Source organism: Anser anser (assembly GCF_964211835.1).
Source record: "Anser anser genome assembly, chromosome: 1".
Classification (NCBI taxonomy): domain Eukaryota; kingdom Metazoa; phylum Chordata; class Aves; order Anseriformes; family Anatidae; genus Anser; species Anser anser.
This window is the reverse complement of record NC_139720.1, coordinates 155,101,253-155,121,062: the sequence shown is the minus strand read 5'-3', so window position 1 is coordinate 155,121,062 and position 19,810 is coordinate 155,101,253. Positions and strand designations below refer to the sequence as shown.

General features: G+C 38.5%; 1 protein-coding gene across 5 annotated transcripts in view; it reads left to right on the top strand.

Annotated features, from left to right (window-relative positions):
• Positions 1-19,810, top strand: part of PCCA (propionyl-CoA carboxylase subunit alpha) — a 284,839-nt gene that overhangs the window by 166,308 nt on the left and 98,721 nt on the right. For all 5 annotated transcript variants that reach the window (XM_083820666.1, XM_083820667.1, XM_083820668.1 and 2 more), the window contains one exon: positions 7,994-8,096. In XM_083820666.1, the coding sequence (XP_083676792.1) occupies positions 7,994-8,096 (103 nt within the window). The remainder of the gene's footprint in view (positions 1-7,993; positions 8,097-19,810) is intronic.

The following is a 19,810-nucleotide window of genomic DNA, read 5'->3' as shown; positions in this document are numbered from 1 at the left end:
GTGTTTTGAATTCACATTTACAGCAGTTGATAGCAATTTAGTTCAAAATTAGTAGGCTACATTAATTAACAGGCCAATTTCGCTATTGGATGATGACAGGAAGCCTAACACAGAATTTGCCCGGGTGTCTTTTAAAAATAAAAATAAAAATTAAGTATAGAAAATTGCCTTGTGCATAGATGTAAAATTGAATAACTCCTACCTTATCAAACCTATCAGTAGATAATCTTTTAATTATTTCATCTCCGTTTCATATTAGTAGTTTAGAAATTGCTTGTTTTCAGTTTTTAATATGCACAGGAAACCTGTAATATTCTAAAAACACAAAGTGAAAAATAGCGCATTATTGCTGGGCACAGCCGTTGTTTGAATGGAGGTGCAGGGAGCAGGCTGCCCAGCAGCTACATCCCCAGTGCCATCACACCGTACGGGAGGATATAACTGCTACTGGGTGATGCTAACCGAAGAGCTGTGGTCCTCCTTACGGCATCACAGCGAGTTGTTCTGAAGCTTTTTGAGCATTAAAAGAAAGCAAGGTAATTATTGTAAGACTGTTCCTAAATACTTGCACAATAAGAGAAATAAACTTCCTTGTTCAATATGGAAAATTTGTACAGGAAAAAAGATGTTTGTCTTCTTGTAGAGTGTATTATTATTATATGCGTGCAAGGCCAAACCCATATTAAAAATGAAGAATGCAACAGTATTTGCTAGACAGAAACACAGTTGTTGAATTAAATATTTTAATGGACGTGAAATTGCCCCAAACTTTTTTTTGATGACGAGGATTTTTAGATTTTTCTTTTCTGTATCGTAGTTTTCAGTACAAGTCAATATTGCTGACTGATCTTATTAAAAACACCTGCTTCCAAGTAGTTCCTTTTTTTTCATAAATAGTTTTGCTGATTTAGGAAAGATGCTTTGAAAGAACAAATCAAAAGTGCAGACTTGTAAATTACATGGAAAATAAACAACTTTTCTCTGTGTTTGTGAACATATGATTTGAATAATGCCTTTATGACTTAAAGCCAGGTTTTCCACCTTTCTTATCGGAAGCAGTGGGGGCATGTACTATAACTTCCCTTTGGAAGGCAGGTCAGAGAAGACTGTATGGAAGGAGTTCATCATGCCCTTCTCTCACCCTTGTCTTGTCAATTCAGCCACAGTGCTCCCTTTGCTCTCCCCCTTACACACAAGATTTGAAGCTTCCTTGCTTCTCATCTCACAAATACTTGCAATGAGACAATGAGCACCATCTCACCCAGCATTAATGCTTGTGGTGTTTACTTTTTCCAAGAGCAACCAAATACTAAAGTAGGCTCTGACATGCTATAGGAGGAAGTTAGTTTCAGGTATCAAGTACATTTATTTATTTGTGATTTTCAAGGTATGCTGACATTTGTTGAAGGACTGGGCAGTGCGACCCTCCTCTGAAATCGAGAGGTCTCAGGTTGTACTTGCAGCTCCCTGCATTGCTTTGTGTTTCATCCAATTTATTAAATGCAAAGTGCATAAAAAGTTTCCTGGAATAGGACCAAGTACCAAAACTCTTTGTCCTGGGAGATGCATCATCAGGCTGTAAAGCTGTATTTTCTGTGTCTCAGTCTTCAAACAGAGGTTGGCCAAGCATTGGAACAGGCTGCCCAGGGATGTGGTGGACTCCCCGTTCCCGGAGGTATAGAAGAGATGTGTGGATGTGGCACTGAGGGACGTGGTTTAGAGGTGGAACTCAGTAGGTCAAAGTGATGGTTGGGCACGATGATCTGGAAAGTCTTTTCCCACCTGTGACTCTCTCATTCCATCCTTCCGTCAGCAGGGCAGGATGGTGAGTTCCCCCCCAGTGCCTGCCTGGACACTGGCTTCTTGCTCTTGGGAGATGAGAGGTAGATTTCAACCCTCATAGGCTGAGGTAGGTTGATAACCCAAGTCTTTCATTCTCTGGGTGTATGTACTGCAAGCATGAATTTGCTATAGCAAGATGGGCAGCAGCATAAATCCTACTTCCTTTTCCTCATAGATTGAAAACTAAGAGCCACGAAAGACTTTTCAAGAGGCTTAGAATTTGTTGATGTTAGCCTGCATGCTCAGAGCACGGGTCTTCTCCTTAAGGCTACGGACACAACGTTGGCAGAGGAGCCCTGAGTTCCCGGACGCCTGCTAGGCCGATCGGGAAGCTAGCTGTGAAGCAGGCGAGCCGGAGTGACGCGGTTTGCAGGCCCCGAGCCCTGCGTGCTTCGAGACCTTCAAAGTGAAAGAGGGTAAACCAGGGTGAGCTCAGGTTGTCTGCAGGGTTACTTGTCAGTTAAATGAAGACAAAAAAGTGGTTGAGCCACACACTTAGATCTGGGTAGCTAAATTCACCCTGGATTTATAGGACCTAGGTTTAACCATTTCATTACTTAGCCTTGATCTGGGATTCGCTGATGAAGGTGCTGGAGGTTTTCAGTGGACATTGCATTGCAGGTCTTTATGTCAATCCCCAAAAAGGCTTCTATTAAATGAAAAGGAAGCATCCAGATGTGCATTATTTTGAATCAAAGCACACTTCAGTCCATAATATTTTTTTTAGAACAATGCTTTCTATTTTACAGTTTACCTCCCATGTAATTTTATTTTTTCTAGTGGTCACTATTCAGATATAGTACACGGCTATAACTATGCGTTTGTTATTGATCTAAATTTAATATGTAAGAAAATGCAGTATAAAACCATTTTGACGTAACCATTTTGACATAATCATTGAGTAATTCAGCCTTTGTCTGATAGCTGGCACACAGGCTAGTAGAGGTTTTTATTTTGTATGACATATGCAGAACTATAATTTAGTCTGATGATGGTATACTTTCATACTCTTGGTGAAAGGTGTATGTGTGCATAATGCATGCATTAAGTAGAAAGAAGGGAAACCCATTTTTAGGTATAGATGCATCAATCTGAATATATGCAGAAAGGTGTGTGAATATATGTAGAAAATATTTCAAATTGCTGAATAAAATATTCCCATAAAATATTCCCAGATTCTTAGGTTCCTTTCACATAATTTTTAGTTCTTAAAATAATCCTGTGAAAGTGCTGCTTTTATCTTCTCTGTGCAACGATGAACTTTTATGTTGGAAAGTGTTGAAAGTACTCAGATAGTAAAGCTTAGATTTTTGTTTTGTTTGGCAGTACACTTCTGTTTAGAATTCTTTTAATCTATCCATTCCCTGCTTTTATATTCATCTGATAGTTGAAGGTTCTGTGAAGGATATTTCTTTGTATATGAACTTATTAAACCAATAATGCTCAAAAGTATATGATTTACAACTTTTATTTTTATTTTTTTACATCACAAGATAGACTCCTGTTTGAGTTGTTAAATTTCTATTTGCCTTTCTTGAGTTTTTTTTTTTTTTCTGGGGGGGGAGTATGGAGAAAATAAGAAACAATTTATATGGTAGATCTAAAGTTTCATTAAAATTGCTTATGCCCTGTCCCAGGCATTTTAAGTGGGCCATCTGTCTAAACATCTCTCCATTTTTTTCTGATCATTTCCTCGACTTATTCATGAGCCATGGGAGGGCTCCTTTGTAGTCTCCATGTAGCTGGTTCAGTCTACCCCCACTGAATACATCTATGTGCTTGCATAACGTATCTTTTCACAGTGCTGGAAATTCTCTGAACTTGGTTCAGATGAATGGCCCACTTTCTGAAGGTCTTTTTTTCTCCCCCTGCAAAGATTTGTATGCAGAAACTGACCTTGGTGGCTACAGAATCCAGCACATTATTCTTGATCATTTTACAGGCCACCTGCTGTGAAAGTTATGATGAAGGATTTCTTAATGATTCTTTGACCATTAACATTGTTTTAAGTCAATATTTCACTTTTATTTAACTGCTGAATAGGTAATTGCACATTTGAAAAGCAGCTTTATGGAGTGTCATATAATTTGGTCTTCAAATACTTGTAATCTTTCATAACTGGAGAGTTTGTTATGATAGTTGGCGATTTCTCTGCCTTTACCTAAAGTATTATGCAGCAAAAATATCAGAAGTAAAGAGAATTTGTAAGTTTTCCCCAGCATTAGAACTCACATTTTGAATTGGAAGAAAAAAAAAATCCATACGCTATTTCCTGACCCTTTAGGAGCTGGTGACATTTATCATAGCTCATTACATCATCATCAGTAATCGGGAGAGGGAAGTTTATTTGCCACAAACTGCAGAAAATTGTGGTTTTATTGAGTCCCTTCTATCCGATTGGTTGATGACAATCAAAATGGACAGACTGGGGCAGAGTTATTACTTGACTTGCTTTTGTGACTGTCTGTTTTCTTTCGTTATTTGTTTTTGACTAGAATAGATAATAGTTTAACTAGTGTCTGTTTTCCATGAGCACAGTATGTGTCGAGCTAAAATTTTTAGCAGTTGTCTGTTTCTCTCACTGAAAATTTGGAAGGAAAGCAGGAGTTGTGATTGCTGCGTTTTTATAAAGTGTCTCTTTTTCTTTCGTGGCAGTTGAGGGTAAAAGGGACGTAATACACTGTGCTGTGCATGAAATAAATGATGAGACCATGACATCATCTGCAGTTGAACAAATAGTGACAGAGATGGAAAATAAATAAACGACTAAGCAGGCAAATGGTGCTGTTCTGCTTCTCACACCACTTACAGATTTTTATAATTTACACGGTTTAGCTTAATACTTTATGGCTTAGAGCTACGCCATCCACCTTCCTCTTAGTATGTGCCCCATTAGCTTGTGATAGCTTCCCTTTGGAAGGCAGGTCAGAGAAGACTGCATGGAAGAGGAATTAGTTCATCGCGCCCTCCTCTCACCCTTGTCCTGTCGGTGCAGTCCCAGTGCTCTGTTTGCTCTCTCCGTCTCCTTGTGTATAATGCTAGCAAGGGAAAACACCACACAGTTCTCTGTGGCCCCGCTTCCTGTTCACCCAGCACTCATCTTGTTGCTAAACCTGTGTTTGTTCCTGCAGCCAACGATCTCCACACATAGAGTCATTTCTTTGATGTTTCATATGCTAGAGCTGGAAGAAGAACGAGAGGGCACGTTTGAACCCTGTGATTCTGAATCTGAGATTGGGGTGAAAGCAGCTTAGATACTTGGCCTTGTTAATGATGGTAAAAATGACGCTATTTTGTCTTACAGCATTTTCTTCTGTAAATAGAATATCTCAGATTTCAGCTTGGTGTGTAGAATTTTTAAAGTTACACATCTTTGAAAACAACCAGAAATTTGGGAGTTTTGTTACCAACTAGTGGAAAACATATTCAGTAGTCCTGATGTTTTCTTGATGTTTTCTCTTTGGGTGGCTTAGAAGAGTTCTCAGCTAAGGAAGCAAACTTGCCCGAGAACAGTGTGGCTATTTCCCCTGCACTTGGACTTCTCATATATTCAAAAAACCAAACCACAAACAAAACACCGAAGCCCCCTTTCTTAGCCTGGTAGAAACTCTGGCATCTTTGAAGCAGTTCACAGACTGGATCAGCTTTCAACCTGTTGACATCCGAGAAGGTTGGATTGGACTTTGATCCTTACTTTTGAACTTTGTGATCCTTAAAAAAAAAACACCCTACACACAAAAACAAAACCAAACAACCAAAACCAACAACAACAAAACACACACGCACAAAGAAACCCACATCAGCAAACCTAAAACAACGAATCCCTCAATCCCATTAAAATGGAGTCTATTACTACAAAGTAGTTTATCTGAAAGGAATTTGATTTAATGAAGAAAAAGCAGAATTCTTATGAGAATAATTAATACCGTACGTATCCATCTTAGTGAATAAAACCGTAGATTACAGTTAAAAAGCCAGAAACGTTTGGTTAGCAAAGCTGAAAAATGCGAGAGGATCCAGCAATTCCAGGAGGGATGTAAAACTTGCAGTGGACTTTGGTATTAGATACAGCTCTGGACCTTGCCCTCCTGACCACCAGTGTTGCAGAGAGAGGAATTATATGCCTGTGGGGCAGTTTGAAACCCCGGAAAAGTAGTGATCATAGCCATGCCTTTCAAGAGGCATGCATCCTGTTTGGAGATACACTTGACAAAGCTCAGCAAGACAGGCCCGAACAAAAATAATCCCTGCTGGAGAACAAGACTGTCTTTCCTTTGATGGCCAGCGGCCAGACCCATGAGGTCACTTCCAGTCAAATGCAATATGAAGCAGGGCCATGCCAGCAGGGTTATAAGGAATCTCATGCCACCAATGAAGCAGATCTACTAAAATGTGTTTGAGATGAGGTCTTACCACTTATACGAGAAATATGAAGTTGCTATAAACTACTAAATCTTGTTGTTTATTTTAATAGAATACTATCTAGAATTTAGCCAAGTTCTGTCAATAACCCCTTACATTCCTCCTTACTCCTGGTGCTCTGATGCCAGGAAATGCAATGAAAATATCTCTCAGCCTGCTACCTGTCAAGGAAATTCCTCAGTTCCTCTTCTTCAGGAACTCCAGTGTCTGTAGTGTTTCCTATCAGCCAGTGTCAATGTTTTGGTGACATAAAGGAATTTTAAGATGAGGTGCTGAGAAGTGTCATTGCATCCAATAAGCCATAGATATTTCCTCAAATTTGTTGTTTTCACAATGGTCTCTGTGTTAAATGCAGAAAGTAATGCTTGGCTTCATTAGTATGGGAATAGGCTATTTTCAGTATCTGTGACTCATGAACTTTGCAGGTAGTGTTAGAGGTGAGCTAAGATGTTTGGTGAAAGTTGGTGTAAACTCTACTTGGCTTGGACTAATGATAAATGTATCTATTATTTTAGCTAGTACATTTAATGTTTCACTTTTCCTCTTTTCGGTCATGTTGCAAAGCACAATTTTTGGAAACTCTTTGCCTGATTAGCTACCTGAATGTGTATTTGCCTCGATTTTAGAAGTTTAAAAAACCCAACCTTCTTAAAGGAAATGCCTAAATCCTTAGCAAGCCAGTGTGTTGTCCTTGCCTTAGGCAGAAAGCTTCTCCTCCTGTGGCCTCTGGAGGTCTCTCAGGTGCTTCTCCCTGTTGATTCAATAGACAAGCTGAGCGCTTCCTTTGGGTGAGATGTGGTTCACTGGGCACCTGAATCCTCAGCAGACTGCGTGTGACACAATCCAGAAAAATGTATTTCCATGTTTTAAGAGATTGAAGGCTGCACTGAAATAGGGTAGGGTAGTAAGTTGTAGTAAGTACGGAGTTGAAGTACAAAGTTGAAGAGACTTTGGAAGCTAGGATGAGGGAAAAAAAACAAAGTTATACATTTTAAATAAAATATCTGGCAATTACTTATTTCACCCTGAATTAGCAAGAATGATATTTCAGGTCTGATTCCCTCGATGCCAGGTGAGCTTCTTTAACCTGAAGTTGAAAAGGTTCATGGTTCTTGTATTACCTGATAACTGATGCAGCCACAGACTGCTGCAGGAATAGGTATAATGCTGCACATGGGTTGTGATACACCTTTATTTTTCTGTTTGCTTGAAGGACTCTGTGGATGAAATGCTGTTAAAATGTACATTAATTATAAAATTATGTGTATTAATGGTTTGGCTGAATCTTTTGTGTCTAATTGGATTTTAATTAAGGTTTACTGAGGATGAGATGAAGGGAATAGTGATTATATTTTGCCCTTAGAAAGAATGCTGCAGCTATTGCTGTTGCTATTCTTCTGCCAACCCACTTTCTCATCTGCTTTTCATCCTGTTTGAACTAATTCTGTAGTGAGTGCTGGCTGTATTCAAGAGCCTCCTATAACTCTATCAGCATACCCAGTGTGTCAAGGCAAGTCTAGAAAGAAATTAGAGTGTATTTTCTCCTCATACACCATTTGACAGAAAAATGTATCCAATATTTTTTTCAAGTATGATCTCCAACTGTGTCTATAGATTAATGATGTTTTATATCCTTCATGACCATCCTATGAGGAAAGCGCTTCTGGTTAAAATGGGAGAAGCATGAAATCTCTGTTAAAAATTCTTCTTCTGTCTGTTTCTTTTTTAGAATTCCTATTGCTAAATCAAAGAGAAGTAGCTGGGAGCTTTCTGTGCATCTAGGAGATGGAATTTACCCTGTTGAAGTTTCAAAGGATGGCTCATCATTTTCTGTAAGTTCTGCTCATTTTCCAAGAAATTTGTTGCATTGGAACAATATACGTTATCCTTGACTCCTACTGCAATTCTCTATCTGTTCAGTGACCAAACTGGCTGTTTGCTTTGTCTTTAGTAGACATAACCGTGAATTACAAAACAAGACTCGTTATGTTAATTAAATAGTACTAGTGTACAAAGATTTTTGTCTTCCTGTGTCTGTGGAACATTTTTGTATCCACTTGTTTCTTAAATTACTTTTCTAATTAACAACCCTGTTTTGTGTCGTGTTTGGAAGTGAGGCCTTATGCTTCCATTGTAAATATTTAAGAGCAAGAAAATAACTGCAATGTTGAGAAACATTACATTAGCTTAAGTTAGTGATTAAAAAAACAAATCAAAGAACTGAGCAAGTTGAATATATAATCATATTGGAATGGAATTATTCAGCACCTCAGTGGTAAAACTGCATGCAGGCATAGTAAAATGCCAGTATTTCAAGATATGCCCAGATCACTTCAGATGCATATGTATTAACTACTGTTTTACAAATATTTTAAGATAATTACTTAAACACTTAATATTGTTGACATGAAAGGTGGAAAGAGAGAGCATGACAACAGAACAATGGTAATGCTGTGTTCAGTAGTTCAGCTGTTCAGTAGATCAAAGCTAAGATGCAAGCTGGTTGAATTGTATTGAGACAGTAGATATATAGAGAGAATTACTTCTTAAGTCCATTAATGGTAATTTCATAATCAAACAGATTTTTAAAAATAGACAGCTGACTTGCATAATATCTGTTGACTCCTAGGCAGAAATTTTCAAAGGAGTCTGAAGAAGTCAGTTTTTCTTAGAATCGTTGAAATACAGGACTGTGAGGAACCTCAGGTGTCTTTGTCTGCCTCTGACAGCTGTTTACTCTTCTTGCCAGTCTTTACTGAGGAATGTTCTGCAACATCTGCTCCGTGATATTTTTATAGTCGTGATGTTCAAAATCACAAGATTTTTTTTTTTGAAAAAGGATATTTAAATGACAATTTAAGTCAGTTACGTTTTTAGGTGGTTATTTTCACTTAAATTTCTTTTTTAACACTACCTCTATCTCTGTCACATTGTATTTCACACACACTCCTGGTGACTGTGAGAGAAAAGTGTGAGTAGAGACCAGGAACACTTTCTGTCCACATGCATCATAGGCGCACAGAAAGAAATGATGTGGACAAGATCAGCACTTGTAGTCAGCACCTTTTAAAATTCTGTCTTGCAAATATACTACTTGAAGTCTGAAATATGGAGTTCATTTTAGCTGTCATGTTGATTCCTCTTAGAAAGAATTATGGAAGATCTAGAATGCAACTTTTTACTCAGTGCATAGCACGTAGCATTGCTCCATGGCTGTGACACTCACCCCACATGTGGAGTTGTGCTTTGGGAGCTAAGGCTGTATCTGCACACAGCTTTTTACTGAATTAATTAAATTTATAAAATGTCCTAGGTATCCTGTGAACTTGAATACGACCCATTGTTTAGACGACAAAACATCCCTGCCAGATTTCAGCCCAGTTTAGACTGGCACTGGTTTGTGTGGCAGATAGCCCTTCCTAGGAACAGTCATTGCCCCCAACCTTTCCACCTTTTTGTCACCATGTCTCTATCTAACAGCAGTCAGCCTGGAGCTGTCTGTGGCTATGAGGAAGGTAGAAGGTGGCTGTTGCTTGTTATGGGGATTGCACACACACATATTTTTGAGCGATTTACTTCTATTTCATTTAGATACCTAGGCTCTAGCTAATACTTGCTTGGTTAAATTTAGTAAAGGTAATTTTTAAGTCAAACTAAGGAAAGTTTGCAGGCAGAGGAGGCCTAAGCATTCTTCTCTGCTTTTGTTGCTATTGATTTTGAAGGTAACTGGAAAGACAAGCTCATATATGAGTCAGTCCTAGATTCCTGAGCAGCGGATGTAAGCTGCATTGTGTCTGTCCAAGATGTGCTAACTCTGAGAAAAGACGATGAAAATGTAATGTTATTGCTGCTAACAATTATTAACATACAGTGAATCATTCCTACCTAAATGTAAGCCCATTTTAACACGGCATATTTGGAGTCTGATCGCAAATGGTTCAGTTTGTTATTCAAACTGTAACACCTCCAATATAATCAAGTGGTCTGGCATTAATGGACAAGGCACTAGTGAATAGTTACTTTTCTTTGTTTGCTTTTGTAAATTCCTTTATCTTTCAAAGTCATTTGGGCCCCCCCTTTGCTGCTTTTCTCTAGTAGAAAAGTTGCTGTGGGCAAGCAATGCTCCGCAGGATTCCCACCAGGGCCCGGGGGGGAGCAACAGGCCTGCAAATGTCCTGCTCATCTCCTTGCAGCCCTGCAGGGTCCTCGTGGTTTCACCTCTCACTGTTAGGTTATGAGACAGGAGCGCTCCTGGGGCGCTCTGCACCCCATAACATCACAGGTGAAGGGGTAGAAAAGCAACGGGGTGGAAGAGTATGGGTGTGAAGTAGCGTAGGCTGGGTGGCCAAAAGTTTGGGACAAAGGGACTGGAGACAGAAGCATTTGTGTTTTGGTTCTACCCTAACCCAGCCTCTTTACCAAGCTTGGGAAGAGAGATTTCCTTACTTGTTTGTACCTGGGAAATTCCTTAGCTGGTGAAATTAATCACAGTAGGTGGATTTCATGATGACCATATAGTCTATGTCACTTGAACCTTAAGGCATCAAGTATTAAAAATAACTCCTAAGCTTGGGTTTTTACAAAGCAGGTAACTATCTTTGAATCCCAAGATTGTTCAGTTACAGTTATTTTTCCTTGTTACTGGACAAATAGACAACTTGCTATTCTTTATTAATATTTCTTTTTTTGCTGAGGTTCTAATGGGATTGTGCTGCAGACAAGAAAATGGAGCACATGAAGCACAGTCAAAAATCTTCTCTGATATAATTCAAAACTTTAAAATAGAAAAGTAATTGGCTTAAGAAAAGTCAAAGACTAGGAATGAGAAATCTTGTTTCTGATTAGGAGGTATAACATACTAAAAAAAAAAAAAAGGAAGACTCAAAGCCACCTTTATTAACTTCGCTGTTGAAAATGCAAGCCTCACTTTTTGAACTTCTGTGTTTGCTTTTCGCCATGAAGTTGGTGTGACACGGGCTTCTGACTTTGTGGGCTGTGTCCCCTTGTGGCTTGCGACAAAGGTAGCTGAATCCATGGAGCAGTTCGAGAGCCCAGTGGGAGGGCCACCTTCGCATTCCCCTTCAGAAGTTTGCTCCTGCTGCAAACTGTGCCTTGCAGCAGCAGTGTTCGCTTTCTGATTTACTTTGTTTACCACTGGGACCTTTCCAGCAGTGACTCCTTTCTTTTTTCCTTAACTCTTCTACCCTCACCAGCTGAAACCTCACCACCTCACAGTGTGCAGTGCTTTGCTCTCTGCGTAGGGAGTGTGAGCAGCAGGCTTCTCCGTGGTTCCTGCTGTTTGCGAGCAGATCATTCGGCAGCATCCCGGTCCATGGGTCATCTGCGGTTTTCTTCCTTTATCAGGAGAATCTTAATGAATTGTGCAGTGTTAACTGCTCTTTGCTGCTCTTTATTTTTCAGGATTTCGAGTTCTGGAACCATCTGTTTTCAACTGCTTTATTTGTAACAAAGGTCTTTGATGCGGGCTGATTTTAGGGCACTTTAGAGGCCTTGCTTCCCCAAACCGAAGGACTTAAACAATAAGTGGTCAAGTGTGAGCAATATTGTTTGCTTGAAGTAGTGAAAACAACAACAAATTAGTTTTCTTGTTTCCAATAGAGACTAAAAGCTTTTGTGAATCCTAATTTGATATTTTTAAATAATAGAAGTAATTCTATTGTTATTATGAAGCCAGCAACTTATATGCTAATACTTAAATTTGTATAGAATTATTGTCCTAGTATTTTCAATATCAGGCAGTTGTTTCTGGTGACACTCTATCAACATAACAGCAAACAATTTAGCAATTAAAAGCTTCTAATAATCTGACTTGAGAATTAAAATTTAGCAACTTTGAGATCTGCTTTGTTTCATAGCAAGAACTCTCTAGCTAAATTCATGTAAATGTATCACTTATTCTTTTTCCTGTGTTACTTCTCCTATGTATTAATTGCTAGAAGAATCCTCATTAACTAACTGCTTGTCATATCTATATATCTAATTAAGCTTTTGGAGGACAGTCTTTGGTCAGTATTCTTCTTAAACTCAAATCTTTTCCTTTCATCAAGATTATTACTAAAGATCAAGATTACTACTAAAAAGACCAGAGAATAAGATTACTACTAAAATAGAAAGAGGGAAGAATACCCTCTTTTACCTAAGACTAATGTAAAAGAGCAACAAACAGCCCAGAAGCATCCTTTCACCAAACTCTGGAACCTCTTTTTTTATTCGAAATTCAGACAGGAACCTTTTTCATCTTTCCTTTTCTATTGTCAGTCTGTCTATGAAGTGTTTTTGTTATCCAATTTTATCAATACAAAGACATTTGTCAGTCTGTCTATGAAGTGTCTTTATTATCTGATTTTATTGATACAAAGACATAATATAGTTTTGCTCGTGACGAGCAAAACTATACAGGCTGGGTGGAGAACGGATTGAGAGTAGTCCTGTGGAGAAGGACCTGGGGGTGTTGGTGGGTGAGAAGCTCAATGTGAGCTGGCCAGGTGCACTTGAAGCCCAGAAAGCCGACCGTATCCTGGGCTGCATCAAAAGAAGCATGGCCATCAGGTCAAGGGAGGTGATTCTCCCCCTCTGCTCTCATGAGACCCCAACTGGAGTGCTGCGATCAGCTTTGGGGGCCCCTCAGCACAAGAAGGATGTGGATCTGTTGGTGAGTCCAGAGGAGGGCCACAAGGATGCTCAGAGGACTGGAGCACCTCTGCTATAAAGAAAAGGTGAGGGAGCTGGGGTTGATCAGCCTGAAGAAGTGAAGGCTCCGGGGAGACCTTATAGTGGCCTTCCAGTACCTAAAGGGGGCCTACAGGAAAACTGGGGAGGGACTCTTTGTCAGGGAGTGTAGCGATAGGACAAGGAGTAATGGCTTTAAACTTATAAAGGGTACATTTAGATCGTATATTAAGAGGAAATTCTTCACTGTGAGGGTGGTGAGGCACTGGCACAGGCTGCCCAGAGAAGCTGTGGATGCCCCATCCCTGGAGGTGTTCAAGGCCAGGCTGGATGGGGCTTTGGGCAACTTGGTCTGGTGGGAGGTGTCCTGCCCGTGGCAGAGGGGTTGGATCTAGATGATCTTCAAAGTGCCTTCCAACCCAAACCATTCTATGATTCTAATTTCATGTAGTGAACGGTCATTCAATAAAGTTAATACCATTAAAATGTGCAATATAAATGAGAGTTTAGAACTCTTGCTTGCCTAAGCAAGGGAGATCATAAATATTTTGGACCAGGAATCCAATAATGCAGTTCAATTTATTGGATCCACCACTGTGTCATTTTCCCATTACAAAGTAAAGGGTTTGGTGATAAACAGGAGTGAAAGATAAATAATTACTTGACCCAGTACAATCTTTTCACTGCTATAACCCGCCTTCTTTCCTTCCTTCAATATTCTTCAGTTGTATTTCTCTGTTAAAAATGTTACCCAAATTAGACAACTAAAGAATGGTTTGATTTAGTATCTTTTGGGCAGAGGGGGTGGTAGAAAAGGGATGGATGGTCGTCATGATTTTTTTGGCTACAACTCTCTGCTTTCACAAAAGCCATGGATGAATCCAAAAGCTGAAATGTAAATACAAGCAGTAAGTAATTGCACTTCAGGTGATAGACACGATTCTTTTTGTTTGAAGTTCATTGATCTATGTGTAGGATGAGGACATACAAAAAGATATGAGGGATTCAACGAGGAATTTGTGGCTATATTTTATGCAGTAAACTGCATTCTTGAAAACCGTTTTGGCATAGTCCATTTTCTGATCCTCTGTTATAGAAGAGGAATCCTCTGTCCTGAGAATTCGTTATTGCTGATTTGCATGATTTCTCTGCAAGTAATTGTTGTCATTCTTTTTTGTGTTTAAAAACAGCCCTTTCTCAGCCCTTTCGCTTAGGGTTCTTCAGTTCAGTAGTAGATGCATACCTTCCCAGACCAGTTGGATTCATCTCCCAGTCTGTTCAGTTGACAAAGAATTTCCAGATGTTTTCACTTATAAAGTAGCTTCTTATCACTGGAGTTGTGGTGAATGAAAGTTGTTTATTTTTTCAAAAAAAAAAAAAAGAAAAAGCATAAGGTGAAATAGTTCAGAAGTTACTTTGAGAAAATGGAAATTTGATATGTTTCCAAAGGGGCCCAAATAGGTCAAACTGAATAAGAGGACTAGAGAAAGCTTAATTACTTTTTTTTTAGATTACGACTGGAATGGGCTACCATTTTCACAAAATATTGGATCGCTTCCTAAATTCAAATTTAAGAACAAGTAAATATAATACTGACATGAAATCTCTCTGGAAATTTTGTGATGGTTATTCTGCCAAATGAAAAATTGATTAATGAATGTTTAAATTTGTTTTCAGGGAAAATGAATGTGGTTTTTTTCCATATCTTTTTTCCACAGGAAGTAAAGAATTTATTAGATATCTGTGTAGGTGGGAAATTGTCTTGTGTACCTTTTAATATTTTAAAAAGAAAACCTATTATGTAGTATATAAATGAAAGTATGAAAGTACAGATCTAAGGCATTAGTCATTATTTGAATGCATCCTGTATCATTAGCATAGAGTAGTTAACTAGTTATTTGTATGCTTTAAATTAGTGAATTCACATTATCTAGTTATGATTAAACTTTCATTTCAAATTGAAATATAATATACACTTAAGTAGAAGAATTCTGATGTATTCATGTGCTGCAAATTTTATGGCTGAGAGGTAAGTTGATTTAAAAATTACTTTACGAAATATTGTCTCTGTTTTATAAATTCTCTTCAAGGAGGAAAAATGCATGAGAAGGAATATCATACAATCATAGAATCGTAGAATATCCCGAGTTGGAAGTGACCCATAAGGATCATCAAGTCCAACTTACCCCAGAGTCAAGCTAGATGTAGCTGAAATATGCAAGGCATCAAGTATAAAAAGGAGTGGTATAATGTAAAATCAGAGCAATGATAAAGAAAGTTGCTGTAAGCAAACTTAATCCATATTTAATTCATTAAATACAAATGTGAATGGAGAAGGATCATAATCCAGTGCATATTCTCTTCCATCTTTCCAGTAGTCCATGCAGAAGAAGAATGTTTTCCAGCTCTATCAGTATAAAATTAATGACCTTTTTAAAAGAATCAATAAAATACCAGAATTATTACTACTAGTATTTTACACTTCTGGTATGCTTCAGGCACGTAATAACATGCAACTAATTGGTCATATAAAAGAAATGTGAGAGCTGTGTCCATAAGAATGAAATGCAAATACCTGTAAGAATTCAAGTAGTAAGGAGAGGTAGCCAGAAAATATATGTTAAGATATATCCCCAACAGAAGTAAATGAAGACTTTGCTGTTGTACTACTTATAAATATATATCATCATGTAATGGAATGTCATATGTGTTATATTGTTACATGCATGGAATAAAATATACTTTTATTCTGACATCCTGTGTTAGCCTGAATGAAGGGAAAGTGTAGAAGTAAAGGCACAAGTGTAGGGGGCAGATCAGTTGCATGATCCTTAAAGCTATAAGCAGAACACTTTTCCTGTCTTTTTCAGAGTAGTTTGCATTGTACTTGTGCAATAGCACATATATTCTCCTTTGCAATACACGTGCAGTTGTGTGAACAAAACTTGTCATTACTAAGTTCTATAGGTTGTTGCTTAGTCAGGAGTTAAGGAAAATATTTTATGATAGATGTACTATTCTGCCACTGCTGGTTTTGCATAGCATTTAATATAATGCAGAATAGTGTCCTGAGTGCCAGAGGTTGCTCATCATAGTTCAGGTAGACTGTTTGGACTCAAATTTAAAATAAAATTAGTGAATTTAATCTAATGGACTATTTAACAAGTAGCATAGATAATGAAACTATTTAGCAAAGCATATCTCTTGACATTAATTAGATGATTTCTTTTACCTACCTGTTGCTTGCACTGTGTAGTTAACTTTGTTTCATTTGTAGATCTATAAAACCGTACCATTATATTCACATTTCAGGGTTGCTGTCCTGTCATTCATACCCTTATTTAATCTGCTTAAAAAGTGTAGAAAAGTAATTCCTTCTTCCCCAGACAGTAAAACATACTAATATCTAATGCAGCTTGGCATTTCTTAGCTACATATATTCCTGCTTATATTATGCCTAAAAGTATGCACTGTAATTCAGCTTGGAAGAACAATAAATTGATTTCCTGATCTTTCGCATTACAGTACTTTGTTCAACAGCATGTTGTCTGAGGTTTTCATTAACTGAAGAAAATTGGACATGGTTTAGGGAAAAGGGCTTAGAAAAGGTGGAGTCCACTTTTGGGGTGCTACTTTGACCAACTTTTGTTCACCTCTGCCCTCCCACCATTTTGTGTATAGAAGACAAGAATGAAGGGAATGCACACTTCACTTTTCCCCCAGTATTCCCCCAGCTTAGCTGGTCTTTTCTTTTTCATGCTGACTAGCCATTCACTTTTGGACATACTTGAACCATTTAAAAAAAATCCTAAGGATTTCTCCTTGATCACCGGCATGTAGTGTAATGTGAACAGCTTAATCTAGATTCTGCCACCAGTTTTTATCCCTCTTTTATTTCAGGTTCAAATCCAAAGCATTTTTTTTGTTGTTTCTAAGACTTAAATGGTTTGTATAGTGGCATTTTAATGAGGTATGCATAAGATAACACTGTAGCAAGACCAAAACCCCTGATTTCCACCCTTGCAAAACGCTGCCGTTATTCCTGGGCTACATTAATACTTGTTGGCTGGCTCTGTGGCTTTATGGATCCTACATTCCTTTCTGCACAGTGGCAGATTTCTCCAGGAAGGGTAGAGATTGCACATCCTGTTCTGATGTGTGGGGACAGTTTCTCCTGGGGGAGAAGCTGCGGGCTTGAACCCTTCAATCTGAGGAGAGCCCTGAACCTCGCGTTCTGACTCTGTGGGGCAGGTGCTTTAATTGGTATATTCCTGCGGATGCTGACATTGTGTTTTTTAAATGAAAGTAGCCTTGGCCTTGGTATCTTGTTGTGAACTCGGTGTTTCTGGTATGCATTTCCACTCTGCTGAATTGAGTCTCTCCGAGCATCTCCCTGAGATGCTGGGACACATTGTTCATGAATCATGAGCAGCGTTAGGTAAGCTGGAGGTAAAAAATCTTAGGTAAATATTAAGAGTACTTGTGTAATATTTGTCTGTGCTTGTATTAGGAGTGTTTGTGTACTAAGCAAAATGAGAAACACAGAGTATCTGGGTTGCATATTTTCTTAAATAACACGCCAGTTTAACAACAAGTATATGTAAGGGACTGGTACAATATGTGCATATTTGCTTTGTAAAGAGAGATTGGTGTGGATTTGTTTGTATATCTCTTACTAGTTTATTCATACGGTACTTCATAGGCATATAAAGAAAATATCCACAGTGTTGAGAACTAAAAATAACACGAAAAGTAATGAACTCATTTTGTAGCTTTAATAATACGCTCTCCTCTCTGTATCAGGGCAGTGTAATAGCTTGCTTATAATAGTTCTGTGGTATACTCAGGTTTCTGATGATTCATAGTTCTGTAAAACTCATAGCAACATATGGTCTGGCACTTGTATGTAGGCTACAAGGAATGCTTGAAAAGGGAATGCAACAAAAAGTAAGAAAAGTTAGGAAGCAAAATACTTTAAAAGGAAGTGTGGTCAGTTTGAATATTTATTTTCCTTGTCTCAGAATCAGGCTTCTTTTCATTATTTTAAAGCATAGGTCTTAGAAGGCAGAAAAGGAGCTAGGTTTTTCAGTGGTTACTTCTAAATTATCTAATGAAGATTGTCTGCGTCTTGAGTTTTACCTACAGAGATGGCTTCATATCATGAGATCCTGTGATATGAAAACGGACAGTAAGTTCTGCTATGGGTCATGATCCAACGATCCCAGGAATTTCAGCAAACAGTAAAATAGAAATTAAATGTCTGTAACAGTACAGAGCAGTATCAAACAATTTTCTTTTTTCAGAAGGTCTTATTTCTGGCATAACAGCCACCTTTGCTGTCCTGCTGTGGTCTTCTGGTGTAAGACTGAAAGCTCCTTGGGGTACCAGTAATGTCCTCAATTCATTTGTGTGCCATGCACGCTTCAGATCCTGCACCAAAATATTCATACAATTATTTTCTAGTTTCTAAAAGCAATGCTTACATGAGCATACGTTGGATTTTTTTCTTTACCATTGATTTCACATCCAACGTAACTGGAAAGGAAAAAACCCAACCAATTCCTCCCCACCCTCAAAAACCCCCTCCAACTTCCCAACCCCCTCCCCAAATTTTGTAGAATGAATAGATCAAAAAATGTTGTGAGCTCCTCCTGCTGGCTCAGCTGTAGCAGTAGATACATTTAAAAGCATGCTAATGTGATGTTAAGAGCTTGGCTTTTTACCACAAAAGCCATAGTTAACTCTGCAGCTCCTGAATGGTGTTTCATCTTTAATTCTGTTCTCTTAGCAAATCTCAGCACATTTAATATTCGGTATGACACTCTACTTTGGGATCTCTTGATTCTTTGGCAGAGGGGGGAACTATAGGGTCGTTGCTGCTTTGAGCTGCTTTCTTAGCTCTAAATTTCTTTGCTGCTTTTTTCCCCCTTTAATTTAATTTTTAAGTAAGGCAGATTATTAACATTACTTTAATGTAGCTTTTATGGCTTATGAAAAATAATGCTGCTGTAGTGGATAGATGTGCGTCAGCTGTGACTAAATGTTTTGATGTAGTCTTCTCAAAAGATAGACTAGAAGAGCTTTCCTTTGAAATATGTGAAGCAGTTTTAGACACAGCTTCTCAGATGGATCTAATTAGTCTTTCATACGGACTGGATGTCCGTTTGTTGCAGCTGAATTCTCATTTCATTCACCCATAACTAGAAACACCTCGCTTCAAACGTGTTTCTTCAAAGAAAGAAGGGTTTAGGGTTCCATGTTTTACTGCTTTTTGATGTTGGTTTCCCTTTAACTGAGAAGACCTTATGTTTATACAACTGTTATTATTAAGAAAACATAGCTTTGTTCCTGAGAGTTCATTCGGTATCAGTGTTGGCTATTGGTAGGAGTCGGAGATCTGTGGAATGGATCTTGCTGTACGAGACTGGTGGGACAGCTGTATGTCTGGCGATTCGGCTCCTTCTAGGAAGATCTGAATGCAAACAGAGTGTTTTAATAAAACCAGGGAACCGGGGCTGCAGGGGAAAATGGAGATTAGAGGTGTACAAATGATCAGGCTCATCAGTGAATAGCAGTCCTGTTTATCATTTATATGTCACCAGTGCGACACTGTGATGTGCCATGTCACGACACCTTTACAACAAGCAATATGATGAAAGCTGTAGCGATAAGTGTCTGCTTGATCCGTGTAGACTATTCAGATAGTGCTGTGGGTGGATGCTGAAGGAAAATGAGTGGAAGGAGGGCAAGGTGACAGATGCCTGTGCGTGTTCCTGGCTGCTCTGTGGTCACGGTGTCCTTTAGACTAAGGGGAATCAGTTTGCAGAAGCAGACTGATTCAGTTGGCTGCATTATT